At 41.4% G+C, this 21,250-nt stretch overlaps 1 protein-coding gene across 8 annotated transcripts in view; it reads right to left on the bottom strand.

Moving 5' to 3' along the window:
• The window catches only part of LOC120788380 (thyroid hormone receptor alpha), a 117,278-nt gene that overhangs the window by 8,609 nt on the left and 87,419 nt on the right, over positions 1 to 21,250 (bottom strand). For 6 of the 8 annotated variants that reach the window (XR_005707230.1, XM_040124163.1, XM_040124165.1 and 3 more), the window contains 6 exons: positions 18,766 to 18,827; positions 16,118 to 16,239; positions 12,365 to 12,512; positions 9,491 to 9,696; positions 5,677 to 5,823; positions 2,021 to 2,279 (listed from right to left, as the gene is read on the bottom strand). Coding sequence is in view for 7 of the 8 variants with exons in the window: in XM_040124163.1 (XP_039980097.1) it covers positions 2,021 to 2,279; positions 5,677 to 5,823; positions 9,491 to 9,696; positions 12,365 to 12,512; positions 16,118 to 16,239; positions 18,766 to 18,827 (944 nt within the window). In the remaining variant the exon portion in view is untranslated. The remainder of the gene's footprint in view (positions 1 to 2,020; positions 2,280 to 5,676; positions 5,824 to 9,490; positions 9,697 to 12,364; positions 12,513 to 16,117; positions 16,240 to 18,765; positions 18,828 to 21,250) is intronic. The other 2 variants (XM_040124167.1, XM_040124170.1) reach the window with 1 other exon arrangement.

The raw sequence follows: 21,250 nt of genomic DNA on the forward strand, positions 1-21,250 counted from the left end.
ATGCTTGTATGAGGTGGAAAGGTTGGTGCATTGATAAAAGCAAAATGCGACAACGTGCAATGGAAACAGACTGAAATAAATCAAATGCATTTACTTGCATTTTCTTTTACCAATTTTCTGTAAATTTGGTTAAAATTTGTGCTGAGTTTGGATGGAAACTTGACAACAGTCAGCGTCTTTACCACTAAGCCACGGGGCAGCTAAAAACATGGCTTTCTGTAATTTGGCTGAAGAGTTGTCTTATATGGGTTGCAATAAGTTGCAATAAATGAAGGTAGGTAAATATATCTGGCTTTAGTTAGCTGATACCAATCCATTAAAAAAAAAATGCCTGGATGGGACTTTGGACCCGATGCCTATTAAAGGTCCTCACGGGTCTAACATGGACGTCGTGGAACATCTATCCAAACCTGATGTGTGTCGCTTGATTTAAAAAAAACAAGAGGAACGCGATCCAAAAGGGATAAGAAGGCAAAATCCAAACACCTGATCGACAATGCAGCTGACCCAAACACACCCAATTACAGAGAGAACCCTGGCAGCAGTGTGTCAGTAAATGAGTAGCCGCAGTCAAAAAGCTGATTTCGAGTTCACTTGGATCCCTTTCCAAGTCCAGTGACACTGACCCACAGCAGCAGCAATAGAACAAAGCCCTACTCGGACCTGATTACACTGAAAATAATTTGGACCCAGCTGGACTTGTGGACCTACAAAAATCTCTAATCCCCAGTAATTCTTATAGGAGTATTCACAAGATGTGTGTTTTTCTGACTGCCTGATTTACCTGCCACTCACTTGTGTGTGATCTGGTCTATGTCCTTCCCTTGCCTGGTGATGAAATTTGAGTTTTTCAGATCTTACCCATTATTGTCTGTCCATGTACCGTTTATGTGACTTGTCCAGGAATTTGTGTTGTGCAGTGACAGGATTAAAGGCAGATTAGACAGGATCATTCTCATTCAGACAGTTTAGGATAGACAGACTATGAATACTTTTCATCACACCGACACAAATACAATTGTCTGGATTGTTAATGTTTAACGTTGATATTTGCCACTTTCTATCACAATCTGTTAAACATGGTCAAAGTAATAAAGTGAATGTAATCAGTTTGAATCCTATAGCTATAAATAACCCAGTTCCAAAAGAATAGAATATACACTAGTAGTTTATCCAGTGGCAGGCTCCAAAAAAAAAAACAAAACAAAAAAAACAACAACTTGTAATTTATTAACCAATAATATATAATAATAATAATAATAATAATAATATAATATTAGTGTTTATATATATATATATATATATATATATAAACACCAATTTTATACCTTGAATTTAAGCACATTTTGTGAGTATTGGCTTTCATTGTAGTAATAATCAACCAATAATTAGAAAATAATTGTAATTTTTGAAAATGAGAATTAATCAGCTAATTTCCGCAAAACCTTAAAAGTAGAATGAAATTCGATGCGATGATTTTTAATTTCTTGAAAGAAATTAAAAATCTGCTGTCGCAGGCTGAGCAGTCAACAGGACTGGTAAAATGATCTGAATGTGTAAAACTAGGGGACTTTCCCTTTAATGTAGGAAGACATACGGCGCCTTGTACTGACAGAACTTGAGACATCGTTGTACAGAAAAGACAAATTTTGTTGCACTACAAAGCATGTTTATGTGAGAAGGTAAAAAGTGAATTCTATGAGCCAGCCAATTGATCTGCATCCAGAAGCAGCAAAGCCTTCGCTTGTTGTATTATTTATGCGCCAGTTAGGGAATATTTTACTCTGCTTTTGCCTGTATCCTTTATTCAAGATAGAGGAAACCTCTCCTGTAAAGAAGTGAGATGAGAAAGGCAAAAATAAAATACTTAATTTAAAACTTCTAATATTACACGTCATAACACGATAAGTTGTAGCAATATGATTCGTAAAATGAAATCAGTTTGAATATTAAAGCCACATATCTTTACACATCAGAAGTCTTTACACGCAGCATTATGATAACATTACTTATTCCTCACCTGAGCTCATGAGCAGCACGGCCTGCATAAGTGCAACCTCCGAGTCATCCAGGTTAAACTGAGCCAGGCTCTTGCCCAAATCAAAGATGGCGTCCGACACCACGCCCAACCCGCCGTTTTTCAGCTGCTCACGTTTCACCGCCATCTCGCCGTTTAGCGTCAGCGTCTCGCTGTCTGGATCGTAGCGTACAGCAGCGCGCAGCGACATGATCTCCATGCAGCAGCCCTTCAGCAAGATGATCTGGTCTTCACAAGGCAGCTGGGAAACACCATAACATGATGTGAGGTCACCAGGAAGTAAGACGACAGGAAATGTCACGAACATATAAAAAAAAATCATTCTAAAAGATCGCCACAGCTCGAAAACAGGTGTCAACTAGTTTTCCAAAATGACTGACAAAAATATAAAGCAGGTTATGGCATATAATCGTGCAGTCATAATAATAACTGATGTGAATGCTTAAACCAATTAAGGTAATGTTATAGATGGCAACATATTTCTATGTGTTAAAAATATCTTGCAGTTATTAAAGCTGCACTAATCGATATTAAAAATGCATCAAATGACTACGTTTAATGTGAAGGGGGTCGCTCATGGTTACGAACCCACAAAGAATTATCATCCGACTTTGCAGTTCCGCTCAGCTACAGAGTGTTTTAGCGTCTTTTAGCCCATTGTTTTGGTTTTATGGACCACGAACTTCTCTCTTAGCAAGTGCTCGCTTCCAGCAGCACCAGGCAGCTGTTTCCTGTGAAAAAACGCTTATAAAGCCACTGTCCACGACCTGCCCAGCACCAAAACACAGACAGACAAAGTTAGCGACTAGACGGTGAACATAGTGGAACATTTCCAGGTAAAGAGCCAGAGATTTCCCTCAGAAAGTTAGCAAAGACCAAAAGATAATGTTGCTGGATGTGTAAACAGGCAACTGTGTGCTAACCTCTTAGCCGTAACAACTTTATAAGGGAGAATATGTTTCTGTTAATTTGCATTTATAGCTTGTTGTGCTGCACACCAACTGGCTAAATCATAATAATAACTTTTACTGATTGTCTGTTGTGATGACTGGTGAAATATGGAAACATTACATTAATAAACCTCCAGGGTCTAAGCCATCTTTTCCTGTTTTGGTTCGACTGGTCTCCTTCTGAAATAATGCTTGTATATAACTGCAACCCTGTAATGCATAATCAAGTTATATACATCTTTTTCAGGACAACGTGGGCTATCAGAATATGTATGCTGCAGTGCTGTCACAAAGGAAAAAATAAAATGGAAATTGAATCTGACGGAACTTTATTCAAATCACACAGAGAAATAATTAAGAACAAGGTTTTTGGCTTTTGAAAATTGTTGTCCCGGGTCCTGGCAATCAGGGGGGGAAAAAATGAACATTCTAACCAACAAAAATATTTACCTTTTTTTCATTCTCAGTCCTAATAGTGCAGATCTATAGATTGGAGAATGGGGTCAATCTCATATTATTCCAATGTGCAATGCGTTTGAGATCAGAGCTGCCCAGTCAGAGACAGCACTTCTGATTGGTCGACAGCTTCAACCTAAGGCATCATTGGATTGCCAGTGGACGGTTAATAACCATGCTAACGACATGGCCCTCTTTGGAACGGCAAATGTGTCAAATTTCGTGTTCTTCCGTACTTACACTTGCTACTTTGAACGCTCACGCTAACAGTCATCTAGTGTACTCTGGTGTAATCATAATGGTCAAAAAGTTGAGTGTGCAACGCTGGACACTTCTCACCCTCAATGGGCACCATCTTGGCTACATAGTAGAAGGGGAGGGACCACCAACCTATTTCCAAACTTGGTAAAATGGGGGCCGAGGAAGCTGCAGCTTTTGCGACTGTTGCAACGGCAAACACCGCGCCATACAAATTTAAGTTATACCTGTCTACACAAAGTGTTTTTCTCACTAAGTACCACTGTACTGATGTGGAGTAGGAGCCGTATGTTTATTGGGTTAATTTAGCTGTGCGCAATGGGCGAGTTCGATTTGAGACAACACTGCCCAACTGAAATTCACGTACTACGCAAGCAAGTACATAGCTTACACAGTGTACTACATGGAAGTGTACTAACAGAAGTATACCCCGAAATGAGAAAGAGCACGAGTCTCTAGCATGCAGCGTTCCCGGGATATTTAGTCTGTCGTATATGAAATCGTGGACATAGCTACTGGCAAAAGGCTAAACTGCTAAAGAACTAAGACTACGGAAAACTCTACAGTTGACAGGCATAGTGAGATTTGGTATCATAGCTTCAACCCCCAACATAATTATCTTGGAGTGCTTCCTTGCAGAGAAAGGGTTATCAAGTATTACCTGCAACACTTTATGTAACCGGGAAGCCCCTACAATATACATGATGACTGCACTCTGTTAGGTGGAAATGCAGGTGAGGGTAGAGAGCAGAGCAATATCAGTGAGTGGTGAGTCATCGCAGCATCCAGAGAGACAGAGAGCGAGCGAGGGTGAGTAGGGATGGGGGAAGGGGTTGATTAGTCTTTGGTGTAATGACAGCTGCGAAGTATCAGGACAAACTGCAAAGTAATTACCCAAACAGCAGAGCTCGGTTAAGGTAACAAGCTCGTTGGTAGGTTAACATGGTTCACGAGAGAGAGGTTGCACAGTATTTATATGCTTTATCGTCCGTATTTTCAAACAGTATGTTAACGTTAAAAAGAGAAAGGGCTTTTAGGATGAGGACTAACCAGTGTGGTAGTGAAGGACTATTACCTCGGTTAAGAGATCTGGGGTGTTAACTTCCCAAAACCAAACAAAGAGCAGGGCCTAGCTACTGATGCTGCCCCACAGTCTGATATAGTAGCATCCAGGCATGCTAGCACACAGTAGGGGAATAGTACATAGCGGCTGTGCTATCATGAATAGGACTTTTAGAAAAATATAGAGAGCTAGAGAGTAGAGTTAATGATGCGCTCCTCGTTAACAACTGAAGCTAATGCCAGAGCACATAAAGGCAGCAATATTAATATTTTAATTTGCTTTTTTAATTTTCAATTTTTTGTTAACTTTGGGTCCTATGCTTCCCACTTCCGACAGCTTTAAAGTAATTTATTTTTGAATTTAATATCTTGTTTTTGGAAAGGCTAAGAAAAGACACCACCCTTCAAAACTCTTTAGATACCACGTATCTCTCTTACAACAGCCACACACACTGCGTCAAGTGGAGAGGTCCCAAGACTGACAAGCCTTTCCTGCGTAGTTACAGGTGCTAAGCTATGACTGCACAATAGCTGTTTAGGAGGGGTCTACCGAATGGTCAGTTGTTAAATTTCTGACATTTGTTATGTCATTCCTGAATAAAATGCAATGGTGCAGAGAAAATCGTGATTTTCATACAGGACACAGCAGTGCAAGCTTTAGGACTGAGTGCCCACCAGGCAACTCATGACAAAAATGTAAGCACTTCTATTACTATGAAGCACTCTGGATGAAAGACTCCATATATTTTTAAACTACCTTTTACTGACACTGATGAGAGACTGGAATCCACAAATATGTGAGTGAGTGGTATAACAGAGTGTTACAGATTTAAACACACACAAACACACACACACACACACACACACACACACACACACACACACACACACACACACACACACTGAACCTACCTCTGAGAACATGGGCAATTTCTTGGCAAAGTCGACGACACGCGTTATGGCGGGGGTCATGATCTTGGTGAACTCGCTGAAGGCTTCAAGGTCCACTTTATCGCCGTCAGAGGTGGGAACCATAGGACCCTGGCCGATATCATCTGACTAGAAACAAGAAATCACACTGGTAATGGAACCATTCATTGGTTAAATGTCAGAAGGAAATGCTAATACTTGAGCAAGTTTGATGAATGAAGGCAATGACCTGTGATTTTAGCTGACTTCCTCTACATTTAACAGGTCTTCCAATGAGGTTGGATGCATTTTGTGAAAGAAAGTTGTAAGACACTTGACATAACAGATGTTGCTGTGTTGAAGCAATGACTAAGAGAGGAAAAAGCCGAAATTTGAAAGACACTATTCAAAGGTTCACAGAGCACAAAATACAGACCTGTGCCATGTGGAGACTCGTGTGGCAACAGGCTGGAACCAATTTAAGTACCACTAGCCCATAAAAGACAGTACAGATAGTAGTCAGAAGACCAGAGTACATTAGAGGTTAAAATTCTTGCTTTTATTTGAAGAGGACATCATATGAGTTTAACAGGGTAATGTAAAGATAATTAGATGAGTCAGGTCGCAGAACAATGTGGGCAAATGAAATCAGTTTAGGTGGATATCAATACTAACGCAGGTTTATAAAACTCATGCTGATCTGTCTTTTAGCGCTGCTTATAACAGCTTCTTCTTTTCTCTGCGAGAATGTTGCCAACTGTGCACAGGTTTATACAGCTGATCCCTATCCTGTTTTGATAAAATAGGAACTTGAGAGCTATACCAGGCAGGAAACAGCTTTAAGCAACACAATGATAGAGAGACTTTATTAATCACTAGAGGGAAACTTGGGGGTCATCAGCGGGATATTAGGATGAAGGAAAAGGAACTTAATTAAGTACAAAAACACCCGTGAAATTTACATGATAATGGACAAGAATTTACAAACCTATCTTGGCTGCAGTCATGTTAAAATACTACAAATAGTGGAATCAGACAGTCACGTCACATTGTTTAAAAAAAATCCAAGTGAGGTCTCTAGTGTCGACTTGCAGGAGTGGAGGTTTAAAATACTGACCGTTCAGCACTCGCAGATGATGTAAATCAAAGTTTGGTTTCAGTGGATCAAAGCCAAACCAAAGTGTTAAGCAGTGGAGTGACCGTAACAACGGACAGTATCTATTCTCTGACTGCCTTGCCTGCTTTGTCACCTGCTCCCAAATATGGGATGTTTTCTTTTCTTTTGGGCCTTCTTCTCTCATTTGTTCACCTTGGACTGGCCTTCCCCCCAAGCCATTTTTTAACAGACCTTCAAAAAATGTACTCAACTGCAAACCTGTCTCTGCCTTCATGGAATGGTTGCCTGGTAACCGTCACCTGACCTTTGTCTCAAGGTAACCATCGGCAGTGTAGACGCGTGTCTGCACGTGCACTGGTCACATGGGAGGCCACAGAGTGAGTTGCTGATGAAAAGGAGTGCTGTCAAAACGGTTTCTTTTGATAATGAAAAGAAGTCACTCTCTTTCATGCTTTGGCTTGATTTTTGAAGAGGAAACAACTTTCAACATGCTGTAGGCCGAATATTTTAGAATAGTTAACTACATAAAAGAAGGAATGAACCATTGCCTGGATACTGTAAACAATTAATAAAAATGTGAATGACAGATTCAACAAGTGAGATTTAGCGTTTAGAGTTTAAGATTTAGCTGCCTGTTAATGAATATATGACTTAATTTATTACTTTTCTTGGTTAAGGTTTATTTAAAAATGTTTTTGTGGATTAGTTAGAGGCCATACTTTGTGCAAAAGATCAAAAGATAGTGAGGAGTTGAACCTGATGTAGAGTTTTCCATCCCAGTGCTTTAGTTTCCAGTATCTAAGTGTAGCTATGCAAATATTATGATGTATACATTGCAATGCAGCAGGCCAAAATCAGAGCAATTAGCCTGAATCTTTTACAGCACAGCTCTGGTATAAGGGGCGAGATTTTACAGCCCTGCAGCTCTTGCTGGAGGGAGGGCGGAAGGGCAAGCATGTGGCGTCCAGGCTGGGATGAGTCTCTGAGTATATTGGTTGCTCTGCGAAGGCACCGAGAGGTGAAAATGTTCTTCAGTGAAGGCGTCAGGGAGCCGATGATCTTCTGGGCGGTGTTGATCACTCTCTGAAGACTGCACACGTCCTTTTGCAGAAAAGTTGGCCTTACCACACAGAGATGCAACACACCAGTACACTTCCAATAGAGCAGCCGTGGAAAGACACCAGCAGCTGCGCAGATAGGTTGTGTTTCTTGCAAATAATCAGGAAATAGGGCCTCTTGGGCATTCTTGACTACCACAGTGGTGTATGTGGTCCAGGAGAGGCCCTCAGAAATGAAGGTTCCCAGGAATTTAAAATTGGGAACAGCATGGAAAGCATGCTGTCCCCATTTTACAAAGCAGGGGGCTATATCCTCCCTTTTCCTCGTGAAGTTGATTATTCTTTTGTTTTTTGGGTGTTTAGTGCCACAGCTGTGTCATCTGCAAACTTTATAATGGTGATTATGGGGGGTCTGGCATACATAATAGGTATAGAGGGCATAAAGGAGTGGTTACAGTACACAGCCCCCTATAGGGCGCCAGTGCTGAGTGTGAGGGTGGGGGAGAAGTGGGGCCCAAGTTTGACAGTCTGGGGTCAGTTGGTTGGGAAGTCTTTAATCCAACAGCAGATGGGCTGAGAGAGGCCTAGGTCAGCTGGTTTGGCGACCATTCTGTTGGGGACTTTTGTATTTAGGGCAGAGCTGTAGTCTATGAACAACAACCTTGCTTGGGTTTGTGGTTGTCAAAGGGCGTCAGTGTGATGTGAAGAGCGGTGGCGATGCATCTGTTCGGCCCGTATGCAAACTGGTGCTGATCGAGGGGGGGTTCTAGACAGCCTTTGATGTTCTTTAAGATTAACCTTTCAAAGCACTTCATGATAACGGGTGTAAGTGTGACTGGTCAGTAGTGATTAATAATGGTTGACTTGAGGCGAGGGAGGATAATGGCCTGTGACAGAGACAGACTGAAGATGATAGTGAAAACATCTGCAAGTTGGTTGGCACAGTTTCTGAGAACCCTTCCTGGTATTCCATCAGGGCCTGCAGCTTTCCTTGCATCCAGAGCCCTGGGCACGCATCTCATGTCTGCTGTTTGCGCTGTTAGTGTGTGGCTAGTGGAGGCTGGTGGGGAGTAAATCCATCCCATGTCCTTTTACCTCAAAATGAGCAAAGAAACAATTTAGCTCCTCTGCTAGGGATGCGTTGCCATCGGCTGGTGTGGTGATATCGCTCTTGCAGTTGGGGATGTGCTGGATGCCTTACTATACACAGTGGGAGTCAGCGTTAGTGAAGTGGTCCTCAATTCTCTGCTTGCAGGCCGATTTGGCATCCTTGCTATCTCTCTTCAGGTTGGATATGCTAACCCTGTACATTTCCCTGTCCCCCTGACCCAAAGGCTATGTTCTGATTTGGAAAAACCCAGATGCGCTTGTTGATGGTGACGTTTTCACCCATTATGTTGTCACAGTTCAGCCGAATACCATGTGCCTAAGTGCTGAAGTTACAACATTGGCCGTTGCTCTTTAAAATGAAATGCCGCAAACACAGATACAGGGCACCATGATGCAAAACTCTGCAAACAACACTAAGTAACCACCCCTGAACTGAAAATATCACTGCTATTGACTTTCTTGTGAAACATTTCTGTTCACTATGCATTTAGCAGTTCTCTGCCTGAAGGCTCTACCTCGTCAAAAAGCTTACCAGGAACTTGCGCTTCTGTTTCCAGCTGGAGCCCTGGGCATTGGTGTGCCGGTGAGCCTCAGTTGCCATCCTGATCAGCTCCCACTCTGCGGTGTTGGGCTCTGGCCTCACTTGCAGCGTACGCACCATCTCCTCCCTCTTCCTTTTCTCTCGATTCTCTTCAATCAGACGCCGCTTGGCCACACGCTTCGTCTCGTCTAACACCACTGATAGGCAGGATGGTGGGAGAGAACATTTAGCTGAGTTAATACAGGGGCGCTACAGTGGAGTGGTTATCAGGTCATTTATCACTTTTTTCCCTCTTTTTTTCCGTCTTTCTTCTACTTGCTTTTTATTTTTTGCGTATGTCTTATATCCCTCTGTTCTACTTTTTTTTTTTATAGCTCTTTTTGGTCTGGTTTTGGCCTCTGTCTGTGCTGAAAGCAGATTACATGCTTGAATTTGATAATGTGTTCATGTAGTTCCCCCATGTTGCTCTGTCTTTTGTTGCCAATATAAAAAACAGTAACAGGACTAAGAGTCTACAGCCATGTTAGCAGTGCCGTAAGGCTGTACTTGCTAACTTCAGCATGCTCACATGCTCACAGTGATAATGCTAACATGCTGACAATGCAGGCAGGTATAATCTTTATTATCTTCACCATCAGCAGATTAGTGAGGTAGCATGCTAACATTAGGTAACTAGCAGTTATTACAACATTTCCTGAACATTAATGTGTGTAGCACGTTCCATGGCTATCCACCAAACAGTTTTCAAGACATTTCACTTTAAGCCAAAGACCTATGAATGTCTGCACAAAATCTCAGGGCAACCCATCGAGCAGTTGCTGAGGTTCAGGCTGGACCAGAATGGTGGACCGACTGACACTGCCATTCACAGAGCCAAAAAATATACAACAGCTGGAAATTTTAGGAAAACCATTTGTGATAGGGGACTCTGAGTGGTTATTATTTATCTGAGAAACTCTTCAACTGTTGGCCACAGTGGAGGTTGGCGTCTTTTCAATAAAAACTGTTAACAGCAGGTTTTGTTTTTTATGTGTACATTTCGGCCATTATAACCAACCTTAGCTGAAATGGCTAAATTCAGTGAGTGCTTTTAACCACAGAGCTCTGCTATCAGAATATTTGAATGTCATCACTCTGCTTGAACTTTCAGTGACTTTAGTCCCAATATGACAACAGAAGAACAGATGAATCTAAAAGAAAGGTTACTAGATTTTTATCATTCTCCGAACTGAAGCTGGTTGACCTTCAAAACAGAATAAGAATAAGAATAAGAATAATGACGACTTTGCTTGGCTGTGGGGAACTATTATTTGAATTGGCAGGGGGAAAAAAATGCTTAACTGTGGTACAAAAGCTGTGTACATGGGTAGCCTACATGATGTTCAACAATATCACTGGAGTTCCTATAACAGTACTGAATAGATCTACACCTACACAAAAATCTTACAAAACATTTGTTGTATCGTATGTTTTGTTATTGTTTGTGTACAATGTATTCTTAACTGTCACTCCATGATGGCTGCAGTCATGGTTGTGATGAGATCTGCGGGGTCACTGAAAAACTACTGGCTGGCCAGGATGCAAAAAGGTGTGTGTGAACGTTTGCTTGGCATCTACTTATCTGTTTATTCGTTAGCAGGCCTCCACTGCAACAAAATTTCAGCAGAGAGAGTTAAAGGACTACTGCCGCTACAGTAAATCAAATTCAGGCAACATAATTTAAGTGCACTGTGCTGGAAGTGAGGTCCAGATGTTGTGTATTTGTGTTTTCATCAAAAAAAAAAAAAACATTTCCTTTATCCAGAGGAGCAGATGTACTGCTAAATGAATATCAGTCCCAACATGAGTTGATGTTCGTGAGTATGTGTGTGTGAACTATGTTATTCATCTCCGTAACCACAAGACCACAAGGCAGGGCAGTAATCTCTGTGGGTTCACCTGTGAATACACATAATACGAACAAATTTGGCACATGTGTGACATTGAATGCTTTGTTTCTACAAACTAGTAAATACGCTGCAATATTACTTCTGCCGCCAAGGTTGCACAGATTTTTACCAGTAATATTTTTGATCTAAAAAGTCACAAGTGTCACAGGTTCTGAGTTTTTATACAGGGAATATAACTTCCACAGCCATGTTAGCAGCTCTGTGACGCTGCATTTAGGCACAGCAGTGCTTTAAGCTAAATGCTAATGTCATTATGCTAACATGCTCACAATGACAACGCTAAGAAGCTGACAATGCTAAGCAGGTATAAAGCAGGTCTTACCATGTTTACCATCTCAGTTTAGCACGTTAGCATGCTGACATTTACTAATTGGCCACGTCAGCGGCTCTGTGAGGCTGTACTTGGGCTGCCGAGGTGGTGCTTTGAGCTGAATGCTAATGTCAGCATGCTCACATTGACAAAGATAATGCTAGCTGGCTAATGTTTAGCAGGTACTGTTTGCCATGTTCACCATCTTAGTTTAACATGTCAGCATGCTAACATTTGATAATTGGCACGAAACAAAAAGTACAATCCCAGTTCTTGAGGGGAATGTGGATGTGCGTACCACATTTCATGTCAATCCATCCAATAGTTGTCAAGACATTTTACTAAAATCTAAAATGGTCAACCTTGTGGTAGCACTAAAGAAAAGTCAGGGGCTCACCAAAGTCAGTAGGATTCATCCTTCGGGGATCATGAACATCTGGACCAAAGCGCTGTACAGAACCACTGCCAGCATAGCTAAAAATTGTTTGTGCTCTTTGCTTCAAATACGTTTTCAACAGTTACATAATGACAGTGGCAGCCTTAACCTCATGGATCACTTTGTAAATACTAGTAGTGGTAAGAATACATGGACTTGTAATAACTCACAGTCCATGGCCATGCCCACAGAGATGCACTTCTTAAAACGGCACAGCTGGCACTGGTTGCGGGTGATCTTGTCAATGATGCAGCAGCCTTCATATTTACAGGAGTAAGATGGATGGAGGTTCTTCTGGATGGTCCTGCGGAAGAAACCCTGGAGAGAGGAAAGGAAATGGAGAAAGAGATGAAAGGGTAAAGAAGGGAGACAAGAGAGGGGAAAATAATGAAGGAAAAAGGAGCAAAATTGTAGAGGAAGAAAATAAAAACCTAGAGCGTATACAAAGAGCATTCAATGATTGAGGGCCATTTGAGACTCCATATCCTCTAAATTTAATCCACCAATTAAATGTTCTTGGGTTTTGATTAGCATAAAACAAGTGAATTAAATGGGTCACATCACATGGCAGTCTGGTGATTGCATGGCAGGATCCTGCTTACCAAGAATTGTTAAATAATGAAGTGATGGCATGACTGAACGTCTCTCAGTAACTGCTTTCATACGAGACCACTGTGGAGCTGCTTGTTTATAATCGCACTGCTAAAGTGGTTTACAAAGACATGAATTTAAGCAGAGAAGTATATATATATATATATATATATACATACAAAATAAACTGCACAGCAAGAAAGATAAACTTTTTTGCTAACTGGTCAGTCTCCAATCCAAATTTGCTCCATTCCATAAAAACTAAAAAGCACCCTAAACAACAACAATAATAATATAAAACCGGTGCAATAAAACTTACCTACTTACGTACTTTTGTGTATCTCCTGAAGGGAAAAACACAAAGTTTATTTCTGCTATTGAGCACCAGAGCGGCATTTCAGTGTTCCTCATGTCCAGTACAGGAAGGATGTTAGGAGAATAGCTCAAGCCATTTTTAGAGACTGTGGAGAGGCTGCTCTGCAGGACACAAATCACTGGATAATAGACCTCTGATCAGCGGATACCAACACCCACACCTGCCTTCAAGAAGCCTCCTGCCGGGTCGTTACTGTACAATGTGCTAAGTGTTCATTCATTTTTAAAAGGAAAATAATGTTCCGTTTTGCTTTATGCCTTCATTTCTAGATGATAATAAACACTGTTGTACCAGTATTTTTGCATGTTTTACAATTAACCATGTTACCAGCAATTTTCCTGTGCATACCACTGATTGTTAGAAAGACAAATATGTTTTTCCCAGGCGCCTGTTTGCTTCAATATCAATGGAGTAAGTTCAGTAAAATGAGCTTTTCACAGCCAATTGAGTTTTGGCTGAGAGTCACAGACAGGGTAGGGCAGTCAGAAAGTTTTGAGAGACAAAGTCGTTGATTTTTCATCTTTTTATGGGATTTGTTGACAACGAGAAAAAATATACCATAACGCCAGCCGTATCCTTGAAGTAGTGAAACGAGAAAATTTAAAAAAGTCATGCTGCTCAGTCACGCGAGGATATTTAATAACCTTTACTTGTTTAGGATGGGTTGGGGAGTGACCAGTTAGCAAAGCAATTGCCTGAAAGCAACAAGGCTATGGAAAATAACACAAACATTTGTAAGCAGTTACAAAGTTACAAAACAAGAAGTGTTCTCCACGCATGGCAACACTGCAGGGATTGTTGTAAATGTTCACACACAAGCACCTGTGAGTTGTGATCAACTGAGTGAGTCACATCATTAGGAAATGCTGTGATATGACTGTCTGTTTCTGCATCTTCTTCATCAACTTCATGCAAATGCAAATTAACTGGAGTATGACAAAGGGTATAATAACACAATCCAAAACGTGCTTATTCCTAAATATGGTGAACACTGAATCAATTCTCAGAGAGCCAGGTCACTTAATCAGACTTGGTCTTGAGAGAACAAATACGGAAAAGTTTGCTGATATCAGAAGTTCAAGATTAGTAGGCCGAAACATTACCTGAAAGTTACCCAAAAATACTTTTCTTGAGTTGATCTCAAGTGATTTGAGTTTTGTAAAAAACGACTAGTTTAATGCACCGTCATTGACCTTGGTTGAAGCCTTCGACAACGACAGACTGTCTACGCACCTTTAATGTCCCCCCTAACTGACTTGAACCAAGTGACAGTGGCATTTCGCTTTAGTTAGAATACCTGATTAAATAAAGGTCGATGACTACAAACCCACAAATTCCATTTTACTGAACACAAAGGACTGTTGTGGGAGCCTTTGACTGGTTAATTCAACCAGGAAAATGAAGTTAGCCACAACAATACATGAAGCTTAGCAAACGTTCAGTCAGGAAGGCTACTTCTCTTAGGCCTGCACCCTGTTTCAACTCAGTCAGCTGACTGTAGGCATTTACAATCTAATTTTGCCACGGCTTCTATTGCTGAATTTCAAATGGTTCCTTTCTGGGCGGCTGTCTGCTGTCATTCCAGAGCCAGATTTACCACATCCAGTCAGAGCCTGCAGAGCCAATGCTGTGAGTGCTTCAGGAAAACTTGCTTAAGGTCAAATCCACAGCCAGCTTTTCAGTCAGAACTTAAGTCTTCTAATCTTCAGCACTACCAGTAGTTTATCTGGAATTTTCCTATGCAGCTTCACAGGGTTATCAACCCACTAAATATAAAGTTTATGATCGACTTAACAGCTTTTCACATTTGTCTTCAGCTTTGATTATTTGTGCAAAAACAACAGACTTGGAGCATGAACATCTCAGGGAATTTTGTTGTGTGTCACGTGAAAGGCGAAAGGCGTCATGAACTGATGTTCGCTGAAATTGAAGTACATTTGTTCCTTCCAACAGGTGACTAAAAAAGCCATAGCACGCCAGTGTTGATAAGATTTGAGGCTCAGAGGGTGGTTCTGGGACAGCAAGAGAAATAAAGCTCCAGATTTAAATGATCATGCCAGCGGTCCTTTTGAGTTGGAGTCATATTTTTTAAATGATGGAGATGAGAAAAGTCAATGAGAAAAAAAAGACTTACTCAAGATCATGCTTGTGATGATTTTAATCAGAGCTCTGTAGCTAGCTAGCTAATTAAGCTAACTGTCTCCAGCTTACTAGTAATGTTTCAAGCCACTTGTTTTACATTGAGACCCCTGTGAAGCTAGTTAGCACTAGTATAAAAAAACAAGAGAAGGAAAAATGTAAGATCTGTTATTTCCCGTTTAGCTGCTTAGCTTACATTCTCAGATAAAGGGGTTAGATTTACTGTGTGCTTTATTGTTCATACTGTTAATCAGTATGTTTCCGTTCCAACATTAAAAGAGGAAAGACTTTCAGGAATGTAATGTGAATGTAACTTGACACCTTTGGCTAGGGTTGCTGGAAATCTAATCAAATGTAACACAGAGAAGGACAAAGCTGCTAACGTTAGCCTTAACTCTGACAGCAATCACGACGTATCATCACACTGTGGGAAAACACTACACAGTGGATGTGCTAACATGAACAATCCTTTTTTTTTTAAAACTGTGACCTGTATACCCACAAAATAATGTAGTCTGAAATGCCTCTGGCCTTGGAAGTAACCCTGGGCTCTTTCACTGCTGCATCCAGAAAGGTAGTTAACCGGGCATGTGAACGAATACAGCCCACGTTAGAGCAAAAAAAACTCTATCATCCAAACTCTTCACATATGAAGTAACAGCCCCATCAACACAAGCTTAACATGCGGAGAAACCTAAAGCTTAACAGGCCTGCCATGCCAGTTAGAGTTTCTAAACTATAACTGGACAAGTTCTATGGGGGGGGGGGCTGTGTCCTCTTGTGATCATTTTAGTAAGCGGGAGATGCTTTACTGTACCTTGCAACCCTCGCAGGTGATGCAGCGGTAGTGGTAGCCAGTCGCCTTGTCCCCGCACACCACACATGGCTCATCCTTCTCCAGGTAGCTAGGGATGTACCCTGGAACAGAGACGCTAAGAGCTATAGGAGAGGAGGAGGAGGTTGAAGAGGAAGACAGGATGGAATGAGGGGTGAACGACAAAGAGTGAACAACAACAACAACAAAGGGTGAACAACGAGTGCGATCGAGGAAGGGCCAGTGGGGAAGTATGATGAAGTAAGGGTGATGAAGGAGGGTGGAGATGAGTGGGGCCGGAGAGGAAGAGAGCAAGAGTGGTAGTGATGAGTAGGAGAAGGGAAGGAGGAGTGAAGGAGGAGAGGGAGGAGGAGGCTGAGTGTTATCACAGGGGCCTCAATGAAGCTCCTGTGCATAGGGCCCCAAGACAGTGTGATACAGGATGGAACATATAAAGGACTGGCAGTCTCTTCTACCCACACGGCTCATGAGGTTTAGAGTCACGTTCCCAGGATTCATGAAATATGAATTTCATCAGGAATTTTTATTTGCTTTTTTATTCCCCCTGAGAAGTAAAAGGTTTCCGTTTGCCTCTAGATCCTTTTAACTCACACTCACAATACTCTGTACACACGATCCAATCCCCCATCACAGTTGCTTGCATTACACACACATGCTTATGCCTGGACCGCACCGCCTACCTCACCTGTGCCTGACGGCTGCCTCGCTGAACTGCTGCTGCTGCTGCTGCAGCGTTGCTGCTGCCAGCCCTGTCCTTCTACAGTGAGCCTGCCTTTGATAATGGCCATCGGTGATGAGCGGTCCAAAAAGTGAAGGGTTGTAACCAGAAAGCAGTCACTTGATTTTTGTTTACCCTCGTTCAGAGAGAGAGAGAGAGAGAGAGAGGGAGGGGCACTGGAGACCTACTGCCCTTTACCTAATGTTCTGTTAACTTCTGTTAACTTGACAGACTCTACACCATTCAGCCACCGCATCTGTGTAATGGTTGGGTGGTGTGTGTGTCTGTGACATAATCAGATAGACGCCGAAACTATAGTGAAAGGTGTCAGTTTTACCTAATGTTGCTGGTATGATGCCAACACGACTATCAACCGATCTCTTCACTGTCTCTACTTTTGCTGTGTGGCGGCTCCACCCTGTTAAAATGGCTGCCAAAATGAAAACCACGACGTGCCGCGACCGTCATGCACGCGTGACGCACAAAGTTTGGCCCAGGCCTTGGAGGTTTTTGGAAAGCAAGAGAGCATTTCAGGGGAGGGGATTTACTGAGTGGATTTTCTCCTACACCTGAGGCCACGGAAAAAGTAGATCCAAAGTGCTGAGCCAGACATCTGAGAGCTCCTGACTGCAAAACTTAATTCATTTTTACTTAAAATCTGCGGCTATATTTATCAAGCTGTTAAAAGTGGAATTTTCAGACCCCAGTGAAAGATAAAAGTAAAAATGCTCCACGTTTATTCCTCCATGCTAATGTAATAATATAGACCATTTATAAAATGGTGTCTGAAGTTGCTGAAGTGTAGCTTGCTAGGGTCTCAGATGGCTGCAGTATGCGGTCAGAGGCAAATATACCATGGGGAGCTTCTTTTTGGAAGTTATTAACTTCAGATGCACTTTCGACTACTGTTATAATCACGTGAACGTATTAGTGAAGATTTAAAATGCCTACATCCAAACCAATCAGACAGAGTGAAATACAACTCTCATCATGGTATGTATTTCCTTTTTTTTATGTATTTGCTGTGTCAACATTAAATGACAGCAGTTGTTAAAAGGATAATCATTTTTTTAGCCTTTGATAACTGAACATATAGTTTTTAATTGCGATTTCCCATACTACAATAAAAAACTAATTACTACTCATTCAAGTAAATATAAAAAGCGATGCGTATTATATTTCACTTTTTTATTTGCTTGATTGGTTTTAATTTTTTTAAAAATATTTTCCATAATGTGATACTAAATTTCCCTTATTAGGTCTTTTCTGTGATGTACATCCTCTAGCAGAATTTTTTCATTTTGGCCAATTTCTTATCATTTCACCTGTTTGAATAGCTGCATGCTTCTTGTTGCAAATTTTATGTGTCAACTGCGACTGGCGATTATTTAAAAACACTTTAAAAACAATGATGATAACACAAGCCCAGAAAAAACAAAACCAAAGGCCAGATGTAGGTTCAATCTTTGCGAACGACTTCTTGCTCTTTAGAGCATTCTTCAGTATAATTCACAGAACTTAAAAAGAGGACAAGACACTCGCTTTCTTCGGCACTTTGTCCACGGTCACTATCATTATATATGCGTTTCACTTGATGTCTAATGCTCCGTCGTACGCTGTTAAGATTTTCACCGAGGTTTAAGCCTACGTTTAGCTTCGAGAAGTGTGGAAAAATACAAATGTAACAGAGCTTTGTGTTCGAGTCTGGGACATCTAGTACATCACTTAAGAAAACATGTTTGCCCAGGGGAGCCAGCTGCAGAGTGATGGGCTTCACTGAACACTGGCCAAATCCTCCAGCACATCAAAAGACTGAACATCTGAAAAGAAACCTGTTCTGAACTGTGTTCACTTATTTTTTTGGAGGTGACAAAAACAGCGAGAGGCGAAGGCAGAGACGATAAATCCTTACCAGACATACTCTTCACCGAACACTGGCTGTTCTTCCTCTTTCTCTTTGGCACATCTGGCCACCTGGGAGAGGGGAGAGGGGGAGAGGAAGAAAGGGAATTTTTTTTTTGAATGAAAAGAAATTTAAAATTTAAGGTTTATTCCACAAGAAGTGAAAGACACCTTCAAATTTCTTGCTTTTATGTTTTTTTGGACCAAAACTCGACAACCCAATCGTGTTCAACTTACGATGATAAGAGACGGACGGAAAAAAGCTGCAAATCATCACATTCGGCACCTTTGTTTGACAATTGACACAATTTTCATTCATAAACTCTCTGTTGATTGACTTTTTGCATGTTTGGACCCATGTGCTGCATGGTTCTAGGGATGGCAGATGATACACTGTACCCTACTGGCTTTGGGGATCCTCTGACTGTTCCTCTGGTGCCATCATAAGCTTGACATTTTTATTCCTATTTTTATCTAAATGTCTTGACGGCTATCGGATGGATCGAGTGAAATTTTGCACAAACTTTCGTGGGTGTTTAGTGCTAATTAGCATAGGTTAACGTGCTAATACGCTAAACTAACACAATGTACACGGTAAACATTATACCTGCTCAACATCTACAAGCTAACATTATCATTGTGAGCTTTTACCTCGGTTAACACCGGCTAGCATGGCGGCAGAGACTCCGTTCTTGTTTCTAAAACTCTGCCAACGATGTGATACACTGACTGTGTGCGGATTGGCTAAATCGAGTCAGGTAATTGCTGACGTCAACAGTAGTGTTGGAACCATTAATGGCTGGTGTGTGACTGCTTACGGACAGTCTCAGGCCGAAGTTCAACTGCAGCCAACTTTTGGATAATAACCAAAAACAAAAAAACAAAAACCAAAAGAGGAAATGTCCTGTGCTGAAAATGAAGGGACATGTGTCAGGTGGCTCGTGGACTTGCTGCTGGCATGTATGCACGGTTTAAGTTTGCTTGGCTGAAGAGGGGCTACCTCTACGCAGCTTGACTGGAGGGATGTCTGAGCAGTCTTCTCCGTCCATATGATCTCTTCTTTGTGAAATCATTTTTGCTTTTTACATATCCAAAAAATCCTATTTTTTAAATCCCATATTCAGTTTTAAAATGTTTTTTTAAAGACTAATTCACCTTGTCCTTTCAGTGTCTGTATGGAATATGCAGAAGAAACGACGGATGAATCTACCTACATCGTATGTGCTGATATGTGGGTACGCACACGTACGCGCATGTCTGCACATATGTAGAATACACACTTACTCCAGATTATAGATAATTCCTTCACTCATCTCTTTCCCACTCCCTGTCTCTTTTTAATATTCTCTATCCTTCCTCTTTTCTCACTCTCACAGGATGGAGTCTGCATTTGCTCCTGGCAGCAGATTTGGATTATTGTCCTCTCTACCCCCATGTCTGGCTGTTTGCTACACCCCCCTCCCAGTCCCATTTCCCCTCTCTCCTCCATAGAATCTCTCTCTCTCTCTCTCTCTCTCTCTGTCCCTCCAACTTTGGTTACTTCCCATTTCTTTCTTTCTGCTCCCTAAATTTTCCTTCTTTCCTCCCGGTCATTTCTGTTTTTCCTCTCCTCCACCCTCTCTCTCTCTCTCTCTCTCCCCTCCTCTCTAAACTTCCATCAGCAGTATTAGGTAACACTGCTCCCATCCCTCACTCCCCTCCTTCCCTCTCACTGGCTGTCAAATCCACTTTTCTCTTCCATACAAAAAAAAAGGGGGAAAAAAGAAAAGAAATCATCTGACGTCTCTTTCTCGGTTCTTGCAGCTCTTCACAGTCGAGCAAACATATTAATTTTATTGCTGTGCACATGGTCAGGCAAGTAACACGGTGGGAAACTAAATCTACACCGGTTGGAGATCTCTGTGTGGTGAGCAACTATAACAGAAAAACCTACAATATCGTTTCTGCATTTATTAAAAACAAACTAAGTCCACAATAAACGTCTTTTTACGGCACTTGTGTCGGTGCCGACAGCTCTGCCTCTACAACATGAGGGAATTACTCAAATCATAATAAGTATTAAATCATAATAATTTTGAAACAATAGTTCTTTGATTTCAGACAGAGGGAGACAAAAACAGGCTTCTCTCTTCTAGCCAGTGACCTTCAGTTTTGTTGGCTGAAAAGCTAATTATCTCTACGAGATTTTATCAGCTCTAACTAGCTAATTAAGCTAATGTAAGCTTCATGAGTTGGCAGCACACGCCATGTCATGCTGACTTTTTAATGTTTCCAGGGTTACTACTCTAGGTAGTCGGCTACTTTGCCAAACATGCTAACGTTTGCGGTTTTCATCAGAGCAAATGACTGCACGGTTTGATCTATTTCTTACATGTTTATTCTTGGTTTTTCTTTGCTTTTGTAGAGGGTAAAAGTACAAACAACCACCCAACTCGTCACCTTTCACATTACACAGTTACTTGATCTATCATTATTATTGGAGATATTGATTAGTG

Source organism: Xiphias gladius, chromosome 3 (assembly GCF_016859285.1).
Source record: "Xiphias gladius isolate SHS-SW01 ecotype Sanya breed wild chromosome 3, ASM1685928v1, whole genome shotgun sequence".
Lineage (NCBI taxonomy): Eukaryota > Metazoa > Chordata > Actinopteri > Istiophoriformes > Xiphiidae > Xiphias > Xiphias gladius.